Raw genomic sequence first — 27,562 nt, forward strand, 5'->3', positions numbered from 1 at the left:
AAATGGTTTCATCATTTAAAGATAGATTCAAGTCAAGTTTTTGCCGATTTAGGAGTATTGTTGATAAAAAGTTACTTAGCTTAGGTTCATACTACAGGTCTTAATGCACAAATCCGATTTTTTGTCATATCCGTTTTTTTGGCGTGCCCGTTCAGACTGCCTTTGTCCATTAGGACCATCCAAGTATTACGCATGCGCATTAATTCGCAGTTCGACACGCGCTGAGCAAGAAGATCCGCATGCGCAGAAGCATAAAAACAAATGACCACACATGCTGGCTGTTATCCGTCATTCCAGTGATCATATTTTGCTTTTCAAAAAGAGGACACAAATAACAGACATAAATAATCCCAGTTTAGGTTTATATTCAAAGTTTATATGGATCAATAGCATGCACACACTGTCCGTGCATGTCACACACACATACGGGCAGTTTTCCCCGATTCTCGGCCGTGTAAGCAATGTTCAAATATTGCTCATATAGAGCAGAGAGAAAACCGATCATTCTCAGGCTTATCCTCAACCCATTTTTATTTTTTTATAACTGTTGTCAAGCCCGGCCCTTCCCCAAAAGCCGTGTTCATTGCAAGCTAGGCACTAATAATGCACAGCTGCACCGCTACCGTAGCGTCTCTCTCGCTCTTTGATGACGTAATTGCTGCATGAATTCCGATTTGGGAGACTTGACAGTAAAGACTGCCGCAACGTTCAGGAAAAATGTGGCCCAGATCGGATTTGAACCACATACGAAAGTGACCCAGATCGGATTTGAAATGGTCCAGTTCTATGCGACTTGTCACGTTCAGAGCGTCAAGTTAATGCCTCACTCGAGTCGGAAAAACACAAAAAAATTGGATTCATGCATTAAGACCCGTAGAATGAACCTAGCCTTAGGTTAGCTAGGAAGGCTCACTAAAACAGAGCCTTTCTGAGAAGTCTACTGCTTTAAAATGGCGGCTGTTTACCAACGCTGCTGAGTCTGTCATTTCACATGTAGTTCTATATGCATGTGATATCTTGGCATAGACTGAAGGCTGTCGGCTACAGTCAGGAAATATTGGAGCCACCTCGCCTACCGTCGCGTTTGCTACAGCGTCACAACAAACACTCTTCTCTCTCCATGTCTCTGACTTACAGTATCTCGCATCATTCAACCAACATAGTAACGCATAGTAACGCATATTGTCTCATTGCCGAAACGGTGACAAAATCCGAAAGGAGAAAAAACGTACAGGTTTTGAAAGTACAGCGTACACATTTAAATATCAGTGCTCACTTGTACAAAATACGCCGAAACCGTACAACTTGACAGGTATGTTAACGTGAAGGACACCAAAAGCAAAATGACCAGGATAGACGGGATGAGTTGAGTAGCGTTCATGTGTCAAGTTCGCTAGTGTCAGCACTCCCCTGCTCTAGTGACGAGAGCAGGAGAGTGTTTGATGTCAAAAACTGTTTGCAGATCTTCACAGTAAACTACTGTGTGGTCCAACTTATTTTCCAATATTATTATGGAGATAGTTAGCATCCAGTGCTGCCGTGTGCTTTACATATGATAAATGTATACAGTGAAACATAGCAGTTTGATTAGCCCGGGGCCGTGCATTACAACACACGAAAACGTTTGTCTCTACCGAGACGTCTAATGACGCCTTACCTTATTTTTGTCATGTAAAAGCAGATGTCCAGATTGTTGATCATCCTGCCGTTTGCTTTCCGGTGAATATGTGACACGGAAAACGAATAAATGTATTAATGCCCAACAGATTATAATGACGCCTTATTTTGCACATTGGGATCTAAGAGGCAGAGAAAGGCGAGTGGACACAAGCGTTCAGATTCATGGCTCGGACCGCGCCATTTATTGGCATAAGCTTCGGAATCGCTGTCACAGCAAACATAAGTACTATATAATGAAAATACAACAAAAATAATATCCATATCACTCAAAAGAAAATAATGTTTACAAAAAGAAAAGTGCTTCAATCTGTATTAATGAGGCCCTATTCTCACACAGTTAAACAACAATGCAAAGAGAACTGGCATTCACAAATTCACAATCAAAATAGATATGCAAAATACACATAAAACTTACTCAGACTTTGGTCAAATGCTATTTAAACATTTTAGCAACTCATTTAGCTCAACAAATACACTGGATGACAAAATTTAGTCACGATATACAAACTATGATGCTCGGAGCCATTATCAGGAGTCTTGTACGGTGTGAAGACAACACTGAAATGAACGTAAGGTACAATGGACCCGCACTAAACAGGAAACGATGGCATCAGTCGAGGGACAAAACGCTCTCATTGGCTTGATTGCTAATTAATTTAAAACTCACCATTGACACCTTGTGGTGTATTTACAGTAAATCACTACTTTACATCGGAAAACAGTGACAATGTGGGAGTACGGCAGGGAACCCATGTGTGTGATGTCACTGCCCTGCGACGTCAACAACATTGGTGAGCTACTAGTTTATTTTATGATTTAAAATTTTACAAATTTTATGAACATGAAAACATTAAGAGGGGTTTTAATATCAAATTATTATAGCTTGTACTAACATTTATCTTTTAAGAACTACATGTCTTTCTATCTGTGGTACCCTTTAAGAATCAAAGTCAACCCTAGGTGAGTGACACTGTCAAATGATCCAATCCCCGCTCCCATCTCCTTGTAATTGTGGCGTTGCATGCAGACAGTAACTGTGGTCTGAAGGGGGGGGGTCATTGCAACGCTAGGGGCGCCAATTATAATACTAGACAATCACTTGCCCAACCGGATCCTGCCAGGAACCATCATTGACTGGCCAGTGATTGGAGCATTCTGGTGGCCCTGATGGTTTTAAAAGTACGTCCGAGCCACCGGGCCATTGTCGACCCCTGTAGCAGTCTTAAAAGTGAAAACCATGAGTCACAAGTATTTGTATATCATTACAGATCTTTACATTTGAGCAAAACTAAGTATGCTACAGTGCTGCCTCTTTTTACAATGGATAGCTTCGGTTGCAGCAACACTTGATACATTTAAAACATTTGTTGCTGGTTAGTTTAATGTCAATTCAAAAACAAGGTGAGTGGAGGGGAAAGCTGTCATAATTGTTGTATATTTTTTCGCCAAATATGAAAAAAATATCTTATTATTAAAATGGCGTTTATTACTGTATTTTTCGCATTATAAGGCGCTCCCAAAAGCCTTCAGTTTTCTCAAAAACCGACAGTGCGCCTTATATATGGATCGATATTGGTTAATCATGGTATGACATTCCCTTTACTGCAGCTCCATCTAGTCAAGTGGATGTATAATGCGACCCCAGTTACTACTATTACTACTACTACTACTCCTGCGCTTTATAATCTAGTGTGCCCTATGTATGAAAACAGTTTTAAAATAGGCCATTGATTGAAGGTGCACCTTATACTGCGATGCGCCTCATAGTGCGGAAAATACATTACATATGTATTTATGTACTGTACTGCATATTTATTTGGTGTAGTTGCCATGTTATTTTTCTTGCTTTCTTATGTTTGGAATGAAACCAAATGAAATGCTTTAAAAAAAAAAAAAAAAGATTAATTCATGAGCTGCCATGGGAAGGTGGATGGAATGAATGTTCATTTGTCCCTCCCAGTCAAAACGAAGTGGATGTTAAGCATTGTCGGTGGCAGTCAATAAGTGAAACAAATGCCCTGTAAAGAGTTAAGCCGCCCATTCACCTTTAAGTCAAGTCAGCCAAGTCAGCAAGTCAAGTCAGCTTTATTGTCTTCATATGCACAGGTCATACAAAGAAAACAAAATTGCGTTTGTCTCACTATCCCTATGAAAGACACATAGCACAGGACTAACATAAGTGAGACATACATACATACATATTGAAACTAGGGCTGTCAAACGATTAAAATTTTTAATCGAGTTAATTACAGCTTAAAAATTAATTAATCGTAATTAATCGCAATTAACCGCAATTCAAACCATCTATAAAATATGCCATATTTTTCTGTAAATTATATATATATTCTTTAAAATAAATTGTTGGAATGGAAAGATAAGACACAAGATGGATATATACATTCAACATACGGTACATAAGGACTGTAGTGGGCATTTCACTCTACTGTCATTTAAATCTGTCTATGCTGTCCTCACTCCGAAGCGTCTACTTTTTCCTGAGCTAGAAGCTAGACAGCTAGTGAATGACGCCTTAATAATTAGACTTCTTCCTTTTTCATCTGATTTATTAATAAAATGGCCTCAAACCATTGTCCTCTTTAGACCGTCGTAAAACTACAAAATAAAAGTACACAAGCATTGCATTAGCAACAACGTTAGCTTAGCACGCTATACAGGTTCACTAAACATAAACAAAAAGCGTCTCATACAAAAAACATAACATTTCGCTTATTAACATAATATGTACATTCTTTACAACAACCATACTTACGGACAAATCTTGTCCAAGGATCATATAAGCACAACATTATCAGCCCGAGACGTCGTGCAGCCATAATGAACTGGCAAGAAAACAATAAACCATGTCGCAAAGCGACCACAAGAGTTCGCTGTTGGACAGCACAAAAAGCCTTGCTGTAAAACTTACCAAAAGGCAGAATACTTTCTGAGCGGGACATGTGCGTTAATTGCGTCAAATATTTTAACGTGATTAATTTAAAAAATTAATTACCGCGCGTTAACGCGATAATTTTGACAGCCCTAATTGAAACACAAACATAACTGGTAACAATACATTAATAAGACATACTTGGAATAACTTGTGAACGGTTTGGATGAATTCATATAAAATATTTTATGAGAGAAGCAGAAAAGTAACACTAAGACTTGACAATATAATTTAATGCATCCTTGGATGGGAGGCAAAACCGAGTCATGTATCCTCACAAGACCACATCCTGGCACTTTGATTGTCCTCGGCAAGATGCCATGCTTTGTGAATGTTGATATTTCAAGTACACGAGAATGCGAGTACAGACAAGAATGCTCTCAAAGTTAAAAGGCTCTACCCCCTTGTCCACGCTTGAGAGTAGCCGCCAGACTACAATGAGGCCATTATATGTCAAAAGTGAATTTTATCTGGTATACTTTGTAGCCAATTCTGTTTTTATGGTATTCCATAATTCCAGTATGGGATGTATTGTTTTGACAGTGGTGGAACACAAGCTGGGGAAATACTGAAATCATCTTAGTGGGATACCCCCTGATGTTTTCAATGAGGACGTCTCATAAAGAAACAACGCACAGTGCTTCTTTTCTTTATCGGTCTTAGACTTCCAACTCTTCTGGCCCATGCGTGCTTTGTCAGCATGGATTGATACCGCAAATGCAATTATTATGACAGTTTTCATGATGTCAGAGCTGAATGTGCCCAGGAATTAGGCTGAGCTGGCCATCTCACATAAACAACATAATTCACTCTGACTATACCTATACAAAAAAAAAAAAAAAACATGGACAAAAATTCAATTTCAGCATTTAATTCCACATTGATTTGCAAGTAACCGTCGTAAATTATTTATACCCTGAATGCTAATGAGTCATTTTGATTAAAAAAAAATTGTGCATTAAGAGAGCTTCAGGCATACCAGGGATCACCAACGTAATGCCCACGAGTTTGCTCTATAGGACCACAAGAGTATCCAGCGGTCCTGTTGTAAAAATCTCGTTATTTTCTAGGAATGTTCCCAGGGCACAAGCATTCACATAGAGAGGGAACTGAAACCACGCCGATCGCAGAGAGCATGATTGCAGAGAGCATGATCGCAGAGCCAAGTAAAACAATTTCAGCTAGTACAATAACCTTGACAATTATAAATTTACAACAGTGAATATGCCTAATGCAAGATTTTTTGTTAACAGAACACAATTTGCATTCAAAAATTACTTATTCATCCATCATTTACTGTATATCGCTTTTCTCCTTCCCGGTTGTAGGGAGCTGGACCACACCCCGGATTGGTCACCTGTCAACCACGTGGTGCATAAAATAGTCCTTTGGGAATTGGCGTCGAAAAGGCGTTGATTCCACGGAGAACGATCTTAATTCTGCTGAGAGCAATTCTTGATTCCGCGGCTTGAAAGTTGTTTTTCCGTGGGTAATCAATAAAAATGGCTGAAAATGACAAGTTATAGCAAATGAATGCAATCATAATGTATGTACAGTGGTATGAAAAAGTATCTGAACCTTTTAGAATTTCCCACATTTCTGCGTAAAATCACCATCAAATGTGATCTGATCTTTGTCAAAATCAGACAGATGAAAAAACAGTGTCTGCTTAACTAAAACCACCCACATTTATAGGTTGACATATTTTAATGAAGATAACATGCAAACAATGACAGAAGGGGGACAAATAAGGAAGTGAACCCTCTGCCTAAGAGACTTAAAAAGCAATTGAAACCAATTTTTTTACCAAACAATTTACGTCAGGTGTGTGCCCTATCACTGATGAGTGGTTGAAAGCTGCCCTGCCCACTATAAAACACACACCTGGTAAGAACTGTCTTGATGAGAAGCATTGTCTGATGTGCATCATGGTTCGTTCAAAAGAGCTGTCTGAAGGCCTGTGATCAAGGATTGTTGATTTGTATAAAGCTGGGAAAGGATACAAAACCATCTCAAAAAGTCTGGATGTTCATCAATCGACAGTTACAGAAGTTGTCTACAAATAGAGACAGTTTGGCACTGTTGCTTCTCTCCCAAGGGGTGGCCGTCCTTCAAAGATAATGCCAAGAGCTCAGCGCAGAATACTCAGAGAGGTAAAAAAAACCCTAGAGTGTCTGCTAAAGACAGAAATCACAGGCACAGTCCAATATCTATGAGCACATATCAACTATATGTAAAACTATGGTCAAGAATGGTGTTCATGGGAGGACTCCAGGGAGAAAGCCACTTCTGTCTAAAAAAAACATTGTTGCTCTTTTAATGTTCGCAAAAAGGCACTTGGACACTCAGCAGAAGTTATGGGAAAATATTTTGTGGACTGATGAAACTAAAGTTGAATTGTTCGGGACTACACACAACGCCGTGTGGAGGAAAAATGGAACAGCTCGCCAACATCAACACCTCATCCCCATTGTGAAGCATGGTGGAGGGAGCATCATGATTTGGGGCTGTTTCACTGCCTCAGGGCCTGGACAACTTGCAATCATTAATGGATGAATGAATTCAAAAGTTTTGCAGGATGTTTTGAAGGACAATCTGAGGCCGTCTGTCAGACAGTTGAAGCTAAAATGAGGATTAATGCTGCAACAAGACAAGGATCCAAAACACAGAAGTAAATCAACTTCAGAATGATTTCAGAAGAACAAAATGAACCCCATTGAGATGCTGTGGCATGACCTAAAGACAACGATTCATGGCAGACATCCCAGGAATCTGACTGAACTGCAGCAGTTTTGTAGAGAAGAATGGGCCAAGATTAGTCCTGATCGATGTGCCAGACTGTTCTGAAGCTACAGGAAGCGTCTGGTTGAAGTTATTGCTCCCAAATGAGGGGGGGGGGGGGGGGCACAAATGATTAAATATCATGTTTCACTTACTTATTTTTCCCCCACTTCTGTCATTGTTTGCATACTATCCTCATTAAAACATTAAAACCTATAAATGTTTGGGTGGTTTAAGTTAAAGCAGACACTGTATTTTCATCAGTGTGATTTTGACAAAGATCACATTTGATGGTGATTTTATGCAAAAATGTGAGAAATGCCAAAAGGTTCAGATACTTTTTCATACCGTACCATACTGTATTCTCTTTCAAATGCATTTGTCTGATCAAGTCAATTATTATACATTAAGGCTGCAACAACTAATAGATAAATAAATTAGTTGCCAGCTAATTTGATCATCATTTTTTGCCGGCAGCTACGAGCAGTAGTGACGGGATCTGTCGTTCACTTGAGTAAACGAATCCATTCCGATTCGTTCAGTAAAAAGATTCGTTCAAACAAATCGTTCAACGAATCGTTCGCCCCCCTCATATCCCTCCCCGCCCAAATGAATCGTTCGGTTAGTGAACGGGAAGTGACGTTGCCGAACGAATCACCAAAGACCGCTTCGCAGTATAACTGAACGGGAAGTGACATTGCTTGGTCCCTCCCTCTCTTGCACACATTGATCACTCGTCGTAGTTTCAGAAATGAGTGACAGGCGATATCATTCTGCTTTCAGAAACAGCCTCGTCTCCCTCCCGCTGCTGCAAAAGCGAGGGAGAACTTCCGCGTCGTCTGTCCTAGTTCAATGGGATTAAAGTCATGGCTCGTGCTTGCATTTCGATTTAGGACACGGTTAAACATTTTCCTTTTGTGGGGGGATTGGGGGTTTGGGGTCGGGGGCGCATGGACTTTCTTTAGCATGATCTTGATCACATATACAATGCTGCTGCTACCAGCCAACGCGGCATGCTTGCTGTCACGAAAATAAAAATAAATCGAAAGTTTAACGACCAACCAACACATCATATTTACCTCTCGCTCTGTTGTATTTTAGTTTTTATGCTCATCACTATTATTTTTGGTCACTATTGTTAAAACTAAAGTGTAAATAGCTAGTTGTCAAATGTTACTGCTCTGAAATAAAAATACTACATTTTGATATTTTACAGTTTAATTGCAAATCAGTAATAAGATGATCGTATTGAATTTTTGCACTGGTATTAACAAATAAAATAATTCGGTCAGCTCACCTGTCGTCCCCTCATCTCAGATCGTCAAATGCTGACGAGAAATAATTGTTTGCTCTTTACGAAGTTGCCTTTCTACTTTCATTAGTCTGTTAAGAAAAATGTAGACATATTGCGACATCTCCCGTGTCCGCGTGCGTTGTTTTTGGGCGCTTGAGTAGCACATGATGGACGGATGGACATAATTTGTCAAACCAACTAACACCCGACACGCTCTGACACGAAAGAAAATAAAACAGTCGGAAAAAATTGACATGTATGTACAGTTTCATTGCAAATCAGTATTATGGTGATCATACTAAATATTTTTTCTGTGCACATATGAGGTAAATATCGCTGCCACGAAGCCTCCATACAATGACAGTTTTCTCCCCCCGCACTGCCGTCACGCGACCGCAGCTCAGCTTTTGCTTGCCTCGTAGCTACCCGCGAAAATCTTTTAAACTACTGTAAATTTGATAGTATGTCATTATACAGTGCCTTGCAAAAGTATTCGGCCCCCTTGAACCTTGCAACCTTTCGCCACATTTCAGGCTTCAAACATAAAGATATGAAATTGTAATTTTTTGTCAAGAATCAACAACAAGTGGGACACAATCGTGAAGTGGAACGAAATTTATTGGATAATTTAAACTTTTTTAACAAATAAAAAATTGAAAAGTGGGGCGTGCAATATTATTCGGCCCCCTTGCGTTAATACTTTGTAGCGCCACGTTTTGCCCCAATTACAGCTGCAAGTCGCTTGGGGTATGTTTCTATCAGTTTTGCACATCGAGAGACTGACATTCTTGCCCATTCTTCCTTGCAAAACAGCTCGAGCTCAGTGAGGTTGGATGGAGAGTGTTTGTGAACAGCAGTCTTCAGCTCTTTCCACAAATTCTCGATTGGATTCCGGTCTGGACTTTGACTTGGCCATTCTAACACCTGGATACGTTTATTTTTGAACCATTCCATTGTAGATTTGGCTTTATGTTTTGGATCATTGTCCTGTTGGAAGATAAATCTCCATCCCAGTCTCAGGTCTTGTGCAGATACCAACAGGTTTTCTTCCAGAATGTTCCTGTATTTGGCTGCATCCATCTTCCCGTCAATATTAACCATCTTCCCTGTCCCTGCTGAAGAAAAGCAGGCCCAAACCATGATGCTGCCACCACCATGTTTGACAGTGGGGATGGTGTGTTCAGGGTGATGAGCTGTGTTGCTTTTACGCCAAACATATCGTTTTGCATTGTGGCCAAAAAGTTCAATTTTGGTTTCATCTGACCAGAGCACCTTCTTCCACATGTTTGGTGTGTCTCCCAGGTGGCTTGTGGCAAACTTTAAACGACACTTTTTATGGATATCTTTGAGAAATGGCTTTCTTCTTGCCACTCTTCCATAAAGGCCAAATTTGTGCAGTGTACGACTGATTGTTGTCCTATGGACAGACTCTCCCACCTCAGCTGTAGATCTCTGTGGTTCATCCAGAGTGATCATGGGCCTCTTGGCTGCATCTCTGATCAGTTTTCTCCTTGTTTGAGAAGAAAGTTTGGAAGGACGGCCGGGTCTTGGTAGATTTGCAGTGGTCTGATGCTCCTTCCATTTCAATATGATGGCTTGCACAGTGCTCCTTGAGATGTTTAAAGCTTGGGAAATCTTTTTGTATCCAAATCCGGCTTTAAACTTCTCCACAACAGTATCTCGGACCTGCCTGGTGTGTTCCTTGGTTTTCATAATGCTCTCTGCACTTTAAACAGAACCCTGAGACTATCACAGAGCAGGTGCATTTGTACGGAGACTTGATTACACACAGGTAGATTCTATTTATCATCATCGGTCATTTAGGACAACATTGGATCATTCAGAGATCCTCACTGAACTTCTGGAGTGAGTTTGCTGCACTGAAAGTAAAGGGGCCGAATAATATCGCACGCCCCACTTTTCAGTTTTTGATTTGTTAAAAAAGTTTAAATTATCCAATAAATGTTGTTCCACTTCACGATTGTGTCCCACTTGTTGTTGATTCTTGACAAAAAAATTAAATTTCATATCTTTATGTTTGAAGCCTGAAATGTGGCGAAAGGTTGCAAGATTCAAGGGGGCCGAATACTTTTGCAAGGCACTGTATGTAGTCCCGAGTCTGTTGAGAAAAGTAGTACACTAAACCATGCTCGCTAGGTTTGTGTGGTGTTTTTGTCTGTTTGAGCAGCATTTGATAGGCTCCACATTAACAAATATGTGACAAAGTCATTTCCTTTCATTTTTTGACTCGTTCACCGCATTACTGCAAAGTCAAGTTAGCAGCAAGCTAGGTCAGGAACCGGAGCCTCCGGAGGACCGAATCACTGAACGGGAAGTGACATAACTCAGTCTTGCCCTCCTGCCTGCACGCTGGCTGCTTATTGGCTACACGTGGAAGTGAGTGACAGACGCCCTGATTCTGTTTCCGCTCCCTCCTCTGCCCGCGATGAGGCTGGCGTCTGATTGGTCATGTGCGATGTCAGAAGACGCTGCCGCTTGCTCAACGCCCTCCCACGCAGCGAACAAGCACCAACCTCATAGAACGAATCAGTGCAGATGGTGATTAGTTCGGTCTCGTTCACCCAAACAATTCGTTCAAAAAGAACGAATCGTTCGCGACAGATACAACACTAATGAGCAGTACCGTTTGGGTCCTTGTTTGTGTGTAATGTGAGGCTATTCGCACACATTTAGACTGATTAGATGATGATTAGAGCAAGAGAGAGAGTTTTGTGCTACACTCAGGTTGTCGAGAGTTAGATTGTGGTTTGTTTTGTAAGATCCAGTGTGCCTCCGTCAGAGGTGAGTAAATGAAGCCAATTGTATTGTTTGTATTATTTGTTGATGAGCCGTTACTACTTAGCACGCAGCGCTAAGCTAGTTAGCAATAATGCTAATCAGTGTCCGTTTGTATTGTGTTTTGGAGAGGCATATTAGCACTTTAGTTATTGTCAGATAGTACAGATGCACCGATACCAGTATTGGCAGGGGGAGGGCGATCCGGCCCGGAATGGTGGTATCGGTACGGGCGAGTATCAACAAACGGCAATACCATTTACCGGTCCGGTAACACTGAACGCAGCCTTTTTTCTCCTGATACAGACTACATTTTGTGTTGTGCGTAGAAGTGAGATCGGGCCTTAAAAATTCAGCCTGACCCGACCCGACCTGACCCGACCCGACCCGACCCGCGGGTATTAAAGCCCGACCTGGCCCGAGCCCACATAAATCCAAAATTCTATGTTTTATTTGTAGGCTCCAGCCCGAAACCCCCCGAAATTGTAGGTTTTATTTGTGAGTACTCTGGAGAAGGAGGAAATGCGGGGATGCGATGCGTCAGTCAGACCTGGACAGAGCACTGCTTGGAAAAGGTTGCGTTTTGTGTGATCACATTTGTGACGATGCCTGCGCATAATAATAACAAATTAAAGCCTGTCTTTTGGAACGGATTTTCTCAGTTAAACAAGACTGTAAGATGCATATTCAATAAACATTTATATCTTTTATATTTGTGTGTCTATCCTATCAGGTGGATATTGGATTTGACATTTATTTTAATTTCCTCGAGTTGGATGAAACCCCCCCCGCAACTTTTTGAAATGTTTAAATAGTCTACATATTTTTATGATCACTATAAATGCATTTACACAATGAAATAACGCTGGAAAAGTTTGTTAAAAACATTTTTCGTATGAGAGCAAAGCGCCACATTCGTTTACATTCAGCGAAGCCGACACAGGTTTCTGTATAGCATATTCAACAATCAATTTGGAGCCTTTCCATACCCCACTCCTGCCGGTGCAGGTTTGCCTTTTCAATTCCCCCGTCTTGAGTTTTTTTTTTTTTACACATCTTGCTGTTCCATATGCAACAGGAAATACCAGGATGCGGACTAATAAGAGGGCGGGGCCTCGGCGTTCATGTGGCTCCTGTACCATACAGAACCTTCTCTATTTTGATCTGAAGTATTTATTTTATAACAAGTATTACTTAGTTTAACATCCATACATTGTTTTAGGATACATATATAAATATATATTTATTTAATAAAGTTAGCGAGAGAGAAGTCCGGCCCGACCCGACTGGAATGTAAATAATTGACATTTTGGGCCTGGTGAACAAAGAGGAAGGCTGATAGAGAGATAGGATGCTGAGGTCAATTATTATTATTATTTATAATTTCATGAAAGTTGTACTGTTTGGCCTTTGGGAGGTTTAATAAGTTTATTCAGTTCATTCAGAGTTTATTATTATAAATGAATTTTTACTTTCTTACTGTTGGGGTAGTATTAAACATGTTTTAATTTCACAAATTTCGCAATATTTTGGCCTTTCACAGCCAAAGGTTTATTCAACTATTGTCACCCATACCAGGTATGCAATAAAAAGTTCTACTGGATTCACTTTGTGTTAATCTTTTTCCTGTTTTGCAAAGGTAAGCGGCAGCCTGACAAAGCCATGATAGCATTGGGGCCAAAAAATGGTATCAGTGCAACACTATAGTAAAATTGTCTCATTTCTTTTTATAACAGGCACACATAAAACCATTCATACAACAGCTTAGAATCTCCTTTCAACACAAACTCCCATTTGACAGGAAATTGTCATACGAGAGTGTTGAGAAATTCCTTTTATGTTGTATACTCAGAACCTTTACTAAAAAAAAAAAAAAAGAATTTAAATATATTGTAGCATAATTAAAAAAAAACAAAAAAACAAGTAGTATAAGCCGATACCACAAAAAAAATGGTATAAGTGTAACACTTTTTTGTGTAATTCTAACAGTTATGCAGTACTTATGAATGTGTCCATTTTCGAAAGAGTGGGTGAAAGTAATTTTTCAAATTTTCTCTTGAGTAGCTACACACGTTCATCTTTCAATCCATGAGAAAATTCTGAAAATGTCCATTGGGAGAAATTGTTTGACAATGCATGCATGATAATTTAGGCCAGCAATCAATCAAGTCAGTAAGCAAAGGAACTCTTTCTTACCCATGATTCTCAGGGAGGATAACTGAAATCCCAACTATCAGCAATTTTTTAGCTTTACGAACAAACTCCCAAATTTTTCGGACTATAAGTCGCACCCAAGTATAAGTCGCACCAGCCATTAAATGCCCAATGAAAAGAAAAATACATATATAAGTCGCACCAGAGTATAAGTCGCATTTTTGGGGGAAATTTACATGATAAAATCCAACACATAGAACAGATACAGTGTATCACTGTATGTCATCTTGGAAGGCAATTTAAATAAAAATACAATAGAGAACAACATGCTGAATAAGTGTACAGTATGATAATGTTACAAGATGCATGAGCAACGAAATGCGAACGTGGCCGGTATGTCAACGTAACATAGCTATTAAGAGTTATTCAGATAACTGTAGCATAAAGAACATGCTAAGAAGTTTATCAAACCATCAGTGTCACTCCAAACACCAAAATAACATGTCAAATAATATAATAATGTGTTAATAATTTCACGCATAAGTCGCTCCAGAGTATAAGTCGCACCCCCAGCCAAACTATGAAAAAAACTGCGACTTATAGTCTAAAAAATACGATAATCATATTACTGCATTTGTGAAACCACGTATACCTGTGTATGTCCTCTTATCACCATCTGTCTGTCCTTGCTTTTCTCTTCTCGTCTGATTTGTCTGGATTTTGTATTCCAGCAAACTGCATCCCTCAGTGCCAGAACGGAGGAATGTGCCTCAGGCCCCAGCTCTGTGTCTGCAAGCCTGGCTCGAGCGGCAAGGCATGTGAGCAGAGGACTGTGCCCACACACACTCTTCCAGCACAGCCTGGGAAAGGAGCGACCAATGATCACAGCAGCGGTCACAACACAGTGCCGCAGCGGCCCATACCTCAGCAAGTGCCTCCTAATGCTCATGATCTGCCCTCACCTCAAGCTGACAACATTGCCCAGATGAAACTGACTGTCAAACCTTCCCCACAGCTTGTGAGGCCGCATTATATCCAACAACACATCCAGCAACAGTAAGTACTATTCATATTTGGACTTTTAACCCTTTGAGGGGCACTGGTTTAAATCATTTGTTACTTTTGGGAACGAATGTTCATTCATTCACTCACTCCTTCAAATTTAAAAAAAAATAATTTTTTTTAGCACTTATCTGTTATAAAAAGTCAGAAATAGCGCTTTGAACTATTTGTTCCCACCAAAATACAAGTTTGTATTTAAAAAATGACGGGTTTTTTTCAGCCATCAGTATTCAAAATCTAAATTGGGACATCCCTTGTTTATAGTCAATTCACCTGTGCTCATGCTCATATATTGCCATCTCTCCTTCACCTCACCCTACCTCTGCTGCTCTACTTTGTCTGGACACAAATGAGGATATATCACTGTAACTGTCATGCAATTAATTAGTGTTTCTGAATTGGTAGGTTGTGACCTAAAAGTGTTTTATGTTGCCTAAGTGGGTTACCTAGCTTACCTCCCTCATTCCTCCTTGCCGATTCATAACTTTCTAATATCTATATATGCAAGAGTAATGTTGTTTGAGTTAAATAGAAATTAAAAAAAGACCTCTTGTTACAGATTACAGGGACTGCAGTAACAAATAAAATGCTTGGAAAACATCTGGAAATTATGATGAGCACACATACAACATTGTTAGAGGTTATATCCCAAAGATAGGCAATTGATTAATACAGATCGATTCTATTCATTTTTGTCATACAACATTGTTAGAGGTTATATCCCAAAGATAGGCAACTGATTAATACAGATTGATTCTATTCATTTTAGTCATATAAACAAATAGTAACAAATAGCATCAGTATTGATACAGTTCAAATATAACATCATACTAACAGAATATTAGACAAAGCTCTGGAGTGAGACTTCTCACTCAAATCACATTAAATTGCAATTGTACTCATTGCCAGTTAGCGAGAAGATGGCAGCTAAAGTAGTTTACCGCCGTTCATACGTAAAGAGTAAAGCTGATCCATTTAAATTCACAATTCAAGGGAATAGACGACCAATCAAACATCAACACAGAGGTAAAAACGAACAACAAGGATAGGATATCTGGCACTAACCAGGAAAGCAGGTGGGAAGATGTCATTTACTACGTCAACTGTATGATTGGCAGTTTGGCACACGCACCGTAAGATTGATGCTATATTCACGTGTTGTTGGAGTAATTGAATAAATGATTATTAGTTGGAGTAATTGAATAAATGATTATTACTTGTATTGAAATTCGCCTCCCCAGTCAAGCCGCACGGAAACAGCGACGGCCAAACAAAGTGCCGCTCTGCCGATGCTGCTTCGCGCGCGCCAACCGGGAAAGCGGAATTTCGCGCGTTCATGTCTGATGTTAACCCTTTGTACTGACTCCATGTTCCAAAAGTTTGAAAAAGACTCTAAGCAGGTTGACAATTTATTCGTCGACAATGGTCAAAAACAAGGCAAAAACAGACAACGAAGGGACAATTCTGGATCCAAAATAAGGCTACATGTTTCCGAGCAGCAAAATCTGTGTTATCTCAGTGTCCAGTGTTTTTAAGTCCGTGATGTAGTGGGCCGGCTGAAGGTGTGTCCGGGCGTTGCTTTGGGTTCATCCCTCTCTGGCCGGTTTCGGGTTGTTTAGGTTCGTGTGTGGATGGGATGTGGTTGCCACAGCGACCGACGCTGGTCTTGACGTCCCAAGCGCCTGCTATCAACTTTGTTATCCGGGCTGGCTCTACTAGTTGTCGGACAAAGAGCGCTTTGTCCTTGCAGAACCAATTTGCAAGTTTTGGTGCGTCAATCTTTCTCGTGTCTATAAAAAATGCAGAACAGTCACTCAACTTGTGATGTATCGATGAGGCATTAAAATAGGCTACCCCTCTTTGTAACAACATTGTTTTTATCCCAAATTACGACTTTACGACACATCAGAACGATTTTCCAACTTGGGAACTCAGATCTACAGACACACATGATCGAACAGGAGAAGGTGCTTCGCAGAAGTATCAACTCATATGCCCATCACAGCCAAAATTACGTGCATAATTTACCATATTAACCCTTGAGAGTCGAAAGACGCGCCGGCGCGTCCTCAGCGCACGTCGTCTTTGAAGCGCCCTCACGTTTTAATTACGTCACCCACATGCCGTTGGTTGGTCTCGTTTTAAAGTGCGGAAGTTGCGGTTTACTCTCGTTATTATTTGAAGTCAATCGACCAACTAAAACGTGAGATATTGTCATTTAAGTTTTATAGTTTTATTGTCCTCTCAAAAAAACATTAAAACGCTGCATGGATCATTTGTTTATGTCTATATTTCCATCATTTCTTGTCCTTTTTCAAAACGGAAGCTCCATGAAAAAAACACAAATCAAACGAACCCTTTCGAAGTCACAGTGGAAGCACAAAATGCGGTTTTTTTTTAGAAATACAACTGCCGTGCGAGGTTCCACCGAACGAGAGGGAGGAGTGTTCTGAAGCAGCGAGTTGGCGAGCGACGGCCGTTTGGATTGAGCAGCGACTTTATGTGACTTTGAGAATGAACGGAAAACTAAATTTAGCGCAAGCAATTGTGCTTTTTGATCAACTTGAGGAAGAGGATGGTCCAAATTCGTCATTATCGTCTTCTTCGGAAGAGTCCTCAAGTGAAGATAGTGAAGGATTTGAACACGTGGGTGACGCCATCGACGAGCAGAGGTAAACCAACTCACTTTTTTTTTTATGCTGAGAAAGTTTCTTTTGAAAGTTTCTTTTGATATTGCAAGACAAAGTTAATTTTGATGCAATATACGTGTGTGTTTGTGTATATAATAATAAAATGTGCATATCAGATCAAAGTCGTACGTGCAATATGTGTATCCCAGGCAGGAATTTACAATTTGTGGTGTTCTTCTTTCTATATGAAGATTAGGGATGTAGCACTTATTCAGCTATGGTATTCTTTCTATTGTCATACATATAGATTTCCATTATTATTTATTGCTGTATATATTTTTATTTTATACTTTATTGTTTTCATAAATACTGACTTTTTTTCATGTACATTTATAGTGACAATGAAAGTAAAGTGAAATGAAAATGGAAGTGTGGAAAGAGGACCGACACCCCATGGAAGTGTGGGCTGTGTGATGTAGCCCTGTGACTAATTCCAGGACGAAACTGCTTTTTTGGAGTGGCACACCTGAAAAAAATTTAACTTGTTTATTGTAAATATTTTTGAAAATACTTTTTTTTCCTCCCCAATGTTATATATATATTTTTTTTCCCATAATCAGTCTCCTCAATTTGTGTATATAAATGTGTGTTCAAGAAGCTTGATTGTGTGTACATAGTTTTCATCAGGTGATGGGCCACAATACCTAAACTCATAAAGAGATGGCCTCTAAACACTTTTTGTGTTAGATGGTATATATTTTTTTTCACTGTTCTGTCTGCTGTATATAACCTGTTTTGACTAGAGCATGTATAAAGGCAAATAACGCCTATGGCTATACCTGTTGTTTATGTTGAATTGTCAAATATAAGACTATTTATTCTAAATTTTTTTGGTTGAATGTTCATCCTAACATGTTGAATAAATATTACAAAGTTTCAAAACGGTTCGTTACGCATGTTTGGTTGTCAATTGGACATCAATATTAAAAATTTTGACAAAATGATTTTGGAATTTTTGGTCTTTTTTGGCCCAAAATGATGATTTATAATTGGTCAGTGAAGGAAACAACATTTTGGACATGAAGTTCAAGGTGTCACAAAAAAAGGGACCAAACCAGGCCATCGTAAACAATTCTTTCTTTGAAATATAAAGGCAACTTCAAAGGCATGCAAAATCAGACAAAATAGGCCCAGACCTTAAAGGGTTAAAGAGCCATGTGCGGATGGTGCACAGTATATGGAGTGAGTCGAGTAATATGACCATATAAAATATGGTGGTACCTCGACATGCGATCGCTTCGACACACGATCTTTTCGAGATCCGATGTAAAATTCGACTCGCCATTTGTTTCTTCATCTGATGGCATGCTCGAAATACGAAGACATGACAGCACCGCAGACGGACGCACGGCGTCAACACAGGTTTCAAAAAGGTTGGTACAGGTGGTGAAACAAGGAAAAAGGCAACGCTTATCATTGAAATGAAGATGCAAGTGATAGAAAAATATGAGCGCGGGGTGCGCATCTGTGAACTGGCTCAACAATACAGCAGAAGAATGTCACCGATCTCCACGGTCCTCCTCCGACCACCGTTCGCCAGCCTCTATATGTTATATGTTACAATTATTATTTTGGTAACATCGCCAAAGAAATCACCAGCTTCGTCAGGTTTTTATCGTTTATTTCAGAACTTGTCCAACACGAAACGCCTACTGTCCGCCGCAGTTGACAGTGTTCCCAACAAAACATTAAAAGTGAAAGTAAACTCTCAACCGCACCGCTCCCTCTCTCTGTCACGTCAACCCCGCGGAGTGTTCAGGTACAACAAAAATCTTCTGCCACATTAGAAGCCGTAGTATTATTATATTATTATTCTGATTTTTATTTATAATTTATTTGTTTTGCTATGTGTAATTGCCATTTTTAATAGTACCAGCAGTATTTATTAAGGATTTAGTGTAGGTTTTTGGGCCGTTGAACGAATTAATGGAATTATAATGTATTCTTATGGGGAAATCCTGCTCGACATACGACCATTTCGACTTACAAACAAGGTCCTGGAATGAATTAACTTCGTATGTAGAGGTACCACTGTAGGTGCATTCTCTAGATTATATTATTAGGAATAAAATGGTGTCTGCTATTTTACATTAGCATGAAGCTAGTTAAAACTTGAAAATGTATTTTAGCGCACAGTATGTGCAATTTACACGTGCAGTGTAACAAACCACTAGAAAGCTGTCAACATTGGGCTCTTTTTGTGAAACCTTTCAAAACCGTTTTAGTCAGTTTTTGTATTTGCATACGGGCTATTAAATAGGACATGGCTGATCACCGAGATCGATCTGAATTTTTTCCCCCTGATCTTCGATACTGATTGCCTGACCTTAGTTGACACCTACTGAAATGAAATCACCAACTCATTTTTTTTGGGACACACAACTGAGCCTTTGCTCAATTGTGTGTCCCAAAAGTCCCACCCACTAAGGAAAGAGCACACAAGATCTCAATTATAATTATTGTTTATATATATGACTACATCACAAACTTTGAGATTGATTTCAAGAAAATTGTAAATCAAATTGAAAACCGCAATTTTGTCCCCCCAAAAATCATACACAGCCCCTGCAGCATCCATTTTCCGTCCATTCCTCCAGATGAACATTTGTGAGGTCAGATGTAACTGATCCTTGACATGAGGGCTTGGCTCATAGTCTTGTCTCCATTTCATCCCAAAGGTGGAGTTGAACTCAGAATTCTCAAATCTTTCAATACCAAACTAATCCTAGCATACCTTCATATGACTTTCTTGGTGCACTAGTCACAACTGACGACATCAGTGACTCTGCTTTGGAGAAAATGATTCGGTTCCCCTTTAGGAAATATCATCGGAGCCAAACTTAATGGCTTGAACTGATATAGTTCAGGTGCAGCATTTGACCCTTTCTGCTAGAATGAACCGGTCGTCCATGATTTATAGAGTGGACTCCACTTGGAATAAAGAGCACCTCGTCACACTTGAGCCAAAGGAAAAACACACTATAAAAAAAAAGCAAAATATATAAATACGCTGTTAAATTTACCAGAAACAGTAAAAGGTTTGTCTAATTAACAACAGACTACTGCACAAAATTTATTTTATACCCGATGGTACCTCGACATACAAAATGAATCTGTTCCGGAGTTGCTTTCTTACCATGATTTTCCATATCTTGAGCCGCGATTTACATGTAAATTGCCTGATTCCGTCTAAGCACTACTTAAACGTCACATAAATTTTATAATCAGAGTAAAACCAGGATAAAACAAGAGCCAGACACATTTGAATCATTCAATCATTCAACATATCTGTTAATACCTGTGATTAAATAGATAATAGAACGAAGAATGCGAAGTAAAAGAGGAAAAAATACCTGAACTTTCGAGTGAGGCAATGTCCCCTTCTTTCACGAGATCGACATTGCCGCTGGGTTTGTGGTGGTCAACCGTCTCAGTGATTGCGTCTGCAGCGATTTCCTTTTCCTTGATCCAGAGAAGGAGAAGTCTCTCCATCTTGTCATGAATTTGGCTCCTCTTGCATGAAAGGATACTCACATGGTTCGAGGGTGTTACTGCTTTGATGGCTTCCTTCTGTTTCAATCTTTGTGAGACAAAAATTGTGAGACATCTGATGTTGCTCACAGTGGTCCTCAGTGTTCTCAGGGAATTTGAGTGTCTGCTCAGACACATGAAAAATTAAAGACACATGAAAAATTAGAGGGAACATTGCGTACGTGTCTTTTACAGTACATAATATTTTGAATATTTTTTCATACTGCAAAAAAAGTGTCGAAAAACCTTTCGTAATATTAATATATCGTATATCCTAGCGTTCGTATGTCGAGGTACCACTGTATTTATATAACATAAAACTGTTGTAAGCATATGTTATTTTTTAAATACTAAATTACTGCGTTCTCACTTGAATGTAAAGTAATTGCGATCAGGGCTTGGTCAGACACTGCTTTAAATCATTGACTGCCGCTAGACACCCAATCCATTTGAAGTTGGAGGGATGGTAGCCAATGAATGAATGTTCATTGAATTTTATCAACATGAGCAGGAGCTTTGTGCAAAAAATTGACGAGCAATTTCAAACTCAGCCATGCCCACTAGCACCTCCCATTATTTCTTTTTTTTGATTAGTATGCTGTATTTCAATTGTCAGCTGTGTCCATCAGCTTCCTTTTGACTATACGACTGCTTGGAAAAATCTGAGCATTTTGCTGATCCAGTTGTTGATCACCACCAGGTTATTTGTAAACATTCCTAATGCGTCACAAGACATGTTTGTGAATGCTAACTTTTTAGAAAAATGCACTGGTTTGAAAGAATTCAACTCGTTCCTATTAGGAGTTACATTTATGCCAGTTTATTCCAGTAGTGCCACTACATTTAAGTAGAAATAGAGTAAATCTAAAAAATAAGGAGAGTATTGTGAATATCGCAAAGGCGTAGGTTTGGTCTCAATATTGGTAGGGACGATACAACAGCATAACCTGCATGTACACATTTTGCTGGGGACGGGAAATTAATAAGACTAAAAAGATTGGGTGAACGGTGGGCAGGGCTACATTTCTCTCCGATTAGAATCTAATTAATTGATAGGTTAGATAATTGATGCAAAATAAATCTGTATTTAACTTTCACACTGCAAATTTAAAGTATAACGTCTTAATCGGATAATTTTTCTTAAATCTAGTCAAATAAATTTCTTCATTTTGTTTTGAGTTTTAAAGGCTAGTTCATAGATGGATGTGTCAGATTCTTCCACTTATTTTTAGTAAATATTAGTTTGTTCTTATTAAGTCCATATATCAAAAATCTGTCGTTTTTCACCTAAATCAAGAAAAATGCTTTCAAATAATGTTTTGAACAATAACTTTTTTTTTTTTTTTTTTTTTTACCAAACCTGTCCTGTTCAGCTGCTTGCCACGGAGAATGGGAATCAGAGGGTTCTATTGGTCTGAACAGTTTTAATGTATCACATGGGAGTGTGACATACGCCCATTGTGATCATTCAACGTGCCTCGTTTATTAAGAGGAAGCAGCAAACAGGAAGGGGTTATGAGGGAACAGAAGAAAAAAGGAGAAAGACAGAAGAAGCACAGACAACAACAACAAATACATTGAACGTCTACACATGGGGTCAGCAACCTATGACACGCGTGTTAGCACTGGCACGCGAAGGGTTAACCAGTCACACGTGAGCGCATGGCAGAATTAAAAAAAAAAAAATTTTTTTTTTTTTTTACCTGAAATTGAGACATTTTCAGTTGCGCGCCCTGTTACTTAGGGGCTTAACGGAAGTGCCCCACCCACCCCCTCTGCCTATGGCGCTATATGCCAACAATAATGGATTTTGAGCAAACCTCCAGCTCAATTTGTTGACTTCTGTGCTCGTCGTTTTTTTTTTTTCTCTGCGCGCTCAATTCAGCACAGGCTACTAACGTGTCACGAAGCCAACCAATCAGAGAGCTGGCGGAAGTACACTTTATTACCAATCTGCACTTTTAGTAATTGCGGTGATTTCATAGCCTGGTACACCAGACTCACCGCTGTTCCAGCTATTCTCACAGTGTTTGAAAAATACAGAGAGAACAGTCTGGCCGTACCAAGCAAGTGCTTTCATCTCCGCACCGTAGTGTGGTTAACGTGGCTTGTTGTCGTCGATTCGTCCGGTACTTACTTCAGAGAGGTGCCGATGTGTATAAAAACACAGTAACACGTTGGATGGCTTTTTGCTGAAGACTTTTATTGACAAAACACACAGCTACTTTTCACGGCTCTCTCCGCGCTACTCTCTCTCAACACCATGCTTCGCTTTCTCTCTTTTTCTTGCCCAGACGCCCACTTCTTCTACGCTTAACTAGTAACCCGGTCATATTGTAGGGGACAGCGCCCCCTTGGGGATGCAGGTAACAACTGGTTGGTTTGGCTGGTTACTTCCGCTAGCTCTGTTTGTGCGTTGTGTGTCACACAAGTGACGCTACTGCGAGACAAAACATGAAAATTCATGGAAAATAGGGCCAGGGATCACATTAGGGTAGGCATCTTTCATATTTGTTATATAAAATCTAAAATCGTGCATAGAATTAATTGTTTTCAGTTGCTAGTGAACAAGACAAAATGAGTATTTTAGATAAAAAGTTAATTAGCTTCGCTTGGAAGATTCACAATAGCCTACTAGGGAAATCTGCTTTAAGATGGCGGCTGTTTACTAATGTATCTGGTTTTCAATACTTCAATGTTGCTAACGCTGTCGAGTCTGTCGTTTTGTATCTAGTTCTACATACATATGATATCTATTATCTCCAGTAAAACGACTTTGACGTAGTTTGTAGCGGCTGTCAGCAGCAGTCAGGTATTCTTGTGTCTTGTGTCTTTTTATCCAGTGGCATGAGTTGAGCTAAAGCTGTGAGTTGAGCATTGGCATTACCCGGGTCTATGACAAGCATTATGTTTACTTTCGGGACGCAATGCGGTCAGTTTCTCATTGCGTCCCAAAGATCGCGCTGTGTATTAGTTCCGCTTTACTTGATATACTTCAATAATCGGAATTTGGATGTTTGTGAATCGTTCTCGAATCTTCCACGGCCGAATCGCTCAAGGATTAATGACGGCTGGGCATGTTGTACCGTGGTTCTAAGTGTTGGATGGTGAGTCTTTACTCACGTGAGATAATGGCTCGTCATCCAGAATGAATTCTTCGGCAATGACTTGTTATTCCCTGGGCTTTGGGACTGTCGAGTGCCAGTTTGTCACGCATAGCAAAAGTTTCTGCCAGTGTTAGTTGCGTAGGACCTTTCTTTTTGTCTTCAGTTTTCTTAACATACCATATATTAACATACCACATATTGTTTGTGGTGGTATTTCGCTAAATGCTTGATTAGGTTGGTTGTATTAAAACCTCTTACAGCTTTACCACTACGCTTGACTTGATTGTGGCATATGTTGCACTCTGCCTCTTCGTCTTTGTCGTCCTTTAAGCTGAAATGATCCCACACAGCTGACATTTTTACCGATAAAGTCTCTTGGTAAATTGGGAGACGGTAATGTAAATGGCGTGTGTTGAAGGTGTGCCGTAAAATGCGGACCGGATTTTAGGAAAACCGAAGCAAAAACTGGAATGGATTATGTAAATCGGTGCGCTGGAAAACCCGGACCGGACTTAAAAAAAAAAACTGGATCGGAAGTCCATCCATCCATCCATTCTCTTCCGCTTAGTCCGGGGTCGGGTCGCGGGGGCAGCAGCTTTAGCAGGGAAGCCCAGACTTCCCTCTCCTTCAGCCAGCTCCTCCGGCGGGATTCCAAGGCGTTCCCAGGCCAGCCGAGTGACATAGTGTCTCCAGCGTGTCCTGGGTCGACCCCCGGGGCCTCCTGCCGGTGGGACATGCCCGGAACACCTCTCCAGGGAGGCGTCCAGGAGGCATCCGAGCCCGAGCCACCTCAACTGGCTCCTCTCAACGCGGAGGAGTAGCGGCTCGACACCAAGCCCCTCCCGGATGACCGAGCTTCTCACCCTATCTCTAAGGGAGAGCCCGGACACCCTGCGGAGGAAACTCATTTCGGCCGCTTGTATCCGGGATCTTGTTCTTTCGGTCATGACCCACAGCTCGTGACCATAGGTGAGGGTAGGAACGCAGATCGACTGGTAAATCGAGAGCTTCGCCTTTTGGCTCAGCTCCTTCTTCACCACAACGGACTGGTGCAGAGTCCGCATCACTGCAGACGCTGCACCGATCCGCCTGTCAATGTCCCGCTAGGATCGGAAGTCTGGATCGGAATTTTTCCGTGTTCCGATCCGATACAGATGCAGATTTTTTTGCCCATATCGGCGTCCGATCCGATCCAAATATCGGATCGGGACATCTCTAGTTATTACTGTTGCACTTATTTTCAAGTTTTGATATTTTATGCAATTTGCATTAATTTTTTAGCTAATTGATGAATAAGAATGGTAGTTATTGATTTCAATGTATGTCCATGTTGTTTTGTTTGGAGTAAAATTAGAGTAAAATTAATATAAAAATTCGGATGTCCGTCATTAATCTTGGTGTGGCACACTGATTGACAAGAAAATTTGAAAGTGGCACTCCACACCAAAAAGGTTACTGACTCCTGGTCTACACTTACTATAATTATAATGTGCTATCGTTAGATAGTTATTTATTTAAAGAAATCTGTGTAAAATCGACTTGAAGCACTGGCAGATAAGTTCACTTTTTCTAGTAGATTTACACTTAAAACAAGGGATTTTTTCTCCAGTTTTAAGGACGTGGGGTTTTGCAGTGAGTATGTATTGGTTCACACGTTCGATTCAAACCTTTGTTTTCAAAAACTACTAAAGAAATATTTTAAAAAACTTCCAGAATAAATGTCTGGATTTTATTAGCAAATTTAAATTGCATTATTTGAATACAAATTATATTAACAAGAAATACAAAACTTGTTAATTATCTCTTAAGTATCCATGAATGCAAACAAAATAAACATCTGTAATACTATTATTTTGTATACCATTTTTAATATATTTATTTTTTTATACCACTATTATATTTATACCACTCAAGATTGTCTTAATCAAATATAACAAAAAGACTTCTTAGTCAGGGAATAACAAATAATAAATAAAAATGGAGCCTTCCATCAGGAAAAACACGACTGCTTTTGTCCACAAGCACAGCCAAACTCAACAAAAAAATGCTTTAAGACTACATAAGTAAAATAAAAACGGAAACTAGGGAGAAGGGGGTAAACCTTGGTTCACTACATTTCTTACAACTGAGCAGAGTGCACTATATTTCTCACAGTTTAATTAACTTTAACATAGTAGAACACATACAGGAGGACACTTCTGCCTAAGCAGCTTCCCAAGTTCACACAGTTTAATGTAATGGGATTGCTAACTCTGATGCAGGTGGGACTTTTAATTAGTGTTGCACCGATACCATTTTTTGGCTCCGATACCGATACCTGGATGTGCAGTATCGGCCGATACCGATACCATACCGATACCACCCCGTTTATGTATATATATATATATATATATATATGTTTTTTTTTTCTCCCCCAAAGAGCTACATAATTGGAAGTGAAATCATTGCTATCAAGGCTTTGTCAGGCTGTTGCTTACCTTTGCAAAATAGGAAAAGGATTTGTACAAAGTATAATACTAGCCCAACAGTAAGAAAGTAAAAATAAGTTCATAATAATAAACTCTGAATGAACTGAGTAAACTTTTTTAAACCTCTCAAAGGCCAAACAGTGCAACTTTCATTAAATTATTGTCACATTCTGCTGCTGGTTAGATTGTGTTTTGTTGCTGGGCTGTTAGTGGGGGCGTTCCTGACGTCGCACCTGAATCCAATGCAGGCTCATCAACGCAGCATTTAAGCACGGGTGAGCTCAGAGAAGGCTGCCGAGATATTTGCTTTGCTGATTGCCATTTGACATCTCGCACTACAGTCTCGCTACATTTGCTTGTTACACCCCTGCATTGGTTTTTTTCTGTTAGTGTGCTGCACTCGTTTGTAACCTCTACCCTGTGCAGGTATTTGAGTGTTTTTATTTTGACTTTTTGGCTCGCTTCCTATCGTCTTAGTCAACCTTCGAGTTTGTAGTATTGAGCTCCGTCGACCTGCTGTCACGGACTCCTTTTGTTATTTCTACTATCCCGCGATCGCGTGTTATTTTTTTGTTTGCAATCATTAAACCCTTGTATGTATCCCCCGCTTGTTGTCCGCTTCGAGGTCCAACCTTGTTTCCGCATTTGCGGACGCTAACAATTATAAGTAGTAATAATTGACCACAGCATCCCGTCTCTTTATTAGCCTCCTTTTTTCGGGAGGAGGGGGGATCCCTTATTTCTATTTCTGAAAGGTGGCAACCCTACTTTGGAAACAGTTCCCAAATTACTGCAGCATTTCTTTAAGTAAAAGGCAAAGTAAAGTTGACGTAGTGAACTGACCAGAGATTGTTGCACTGGTCCAGCGCACTTCCATAGCAGTCCTGTTCTTGCAGGCTCGAACTCGTTGTGTTTGTTCATGCTTCGTCTTCAAATGTTTTATCATGTTCGAGGTATTGAAACTGGCCGATTTAACTCCACATCTCGAAACTTTCAGGCCGCAAATCTTGCATGCAGCCATTGATTTTAATTGACGGGATTTCTATTTTGAA

General features: G+C 39.9%; 1 protein-coding gene across 10 annotated transcripts in view; it reads left to right on the top strand.

Annotated features, from left to right (window-relative positions):
- The window catches only part of ltbp1 (latent transforming growth factor beta binding protein 1), a 153,149-nt gene that overhangs the window by 14,677 nt on the left and 110,910 nt on the right, over positions 1-27,562 (top strand). For all 10 annotated transcript variants that reach the window (XM_057847839.1, XM_057847843.1, XM_057847840.1 and 7 more), the window contains exon 3: positions 14,384-14,708. In XM_057847839.1, coding sequence (XP_057703822.1) covers positions 14,384-14,708 — 325 coding nt within the window. The remainder of the gene's footprint in view (positions 1-14,383; positions 14,709-27,562) is intronic.

Source organism: Corythoichthys intestinalis, chromosome 10 (assembly GCF_030265065.1).
Source record: "Corythoichthys intestinalis isolate RoL2023-P3 chromosome 10, ASM3026506v1, whole genome shotgun sequence".
Lineage (NCBI taxonomy): Eukaryota > Metazoa > Chordata > Actinopteri > Syngnathiformes > Syngnathidae > Corythoichthys > Corythoichthys intestinalis.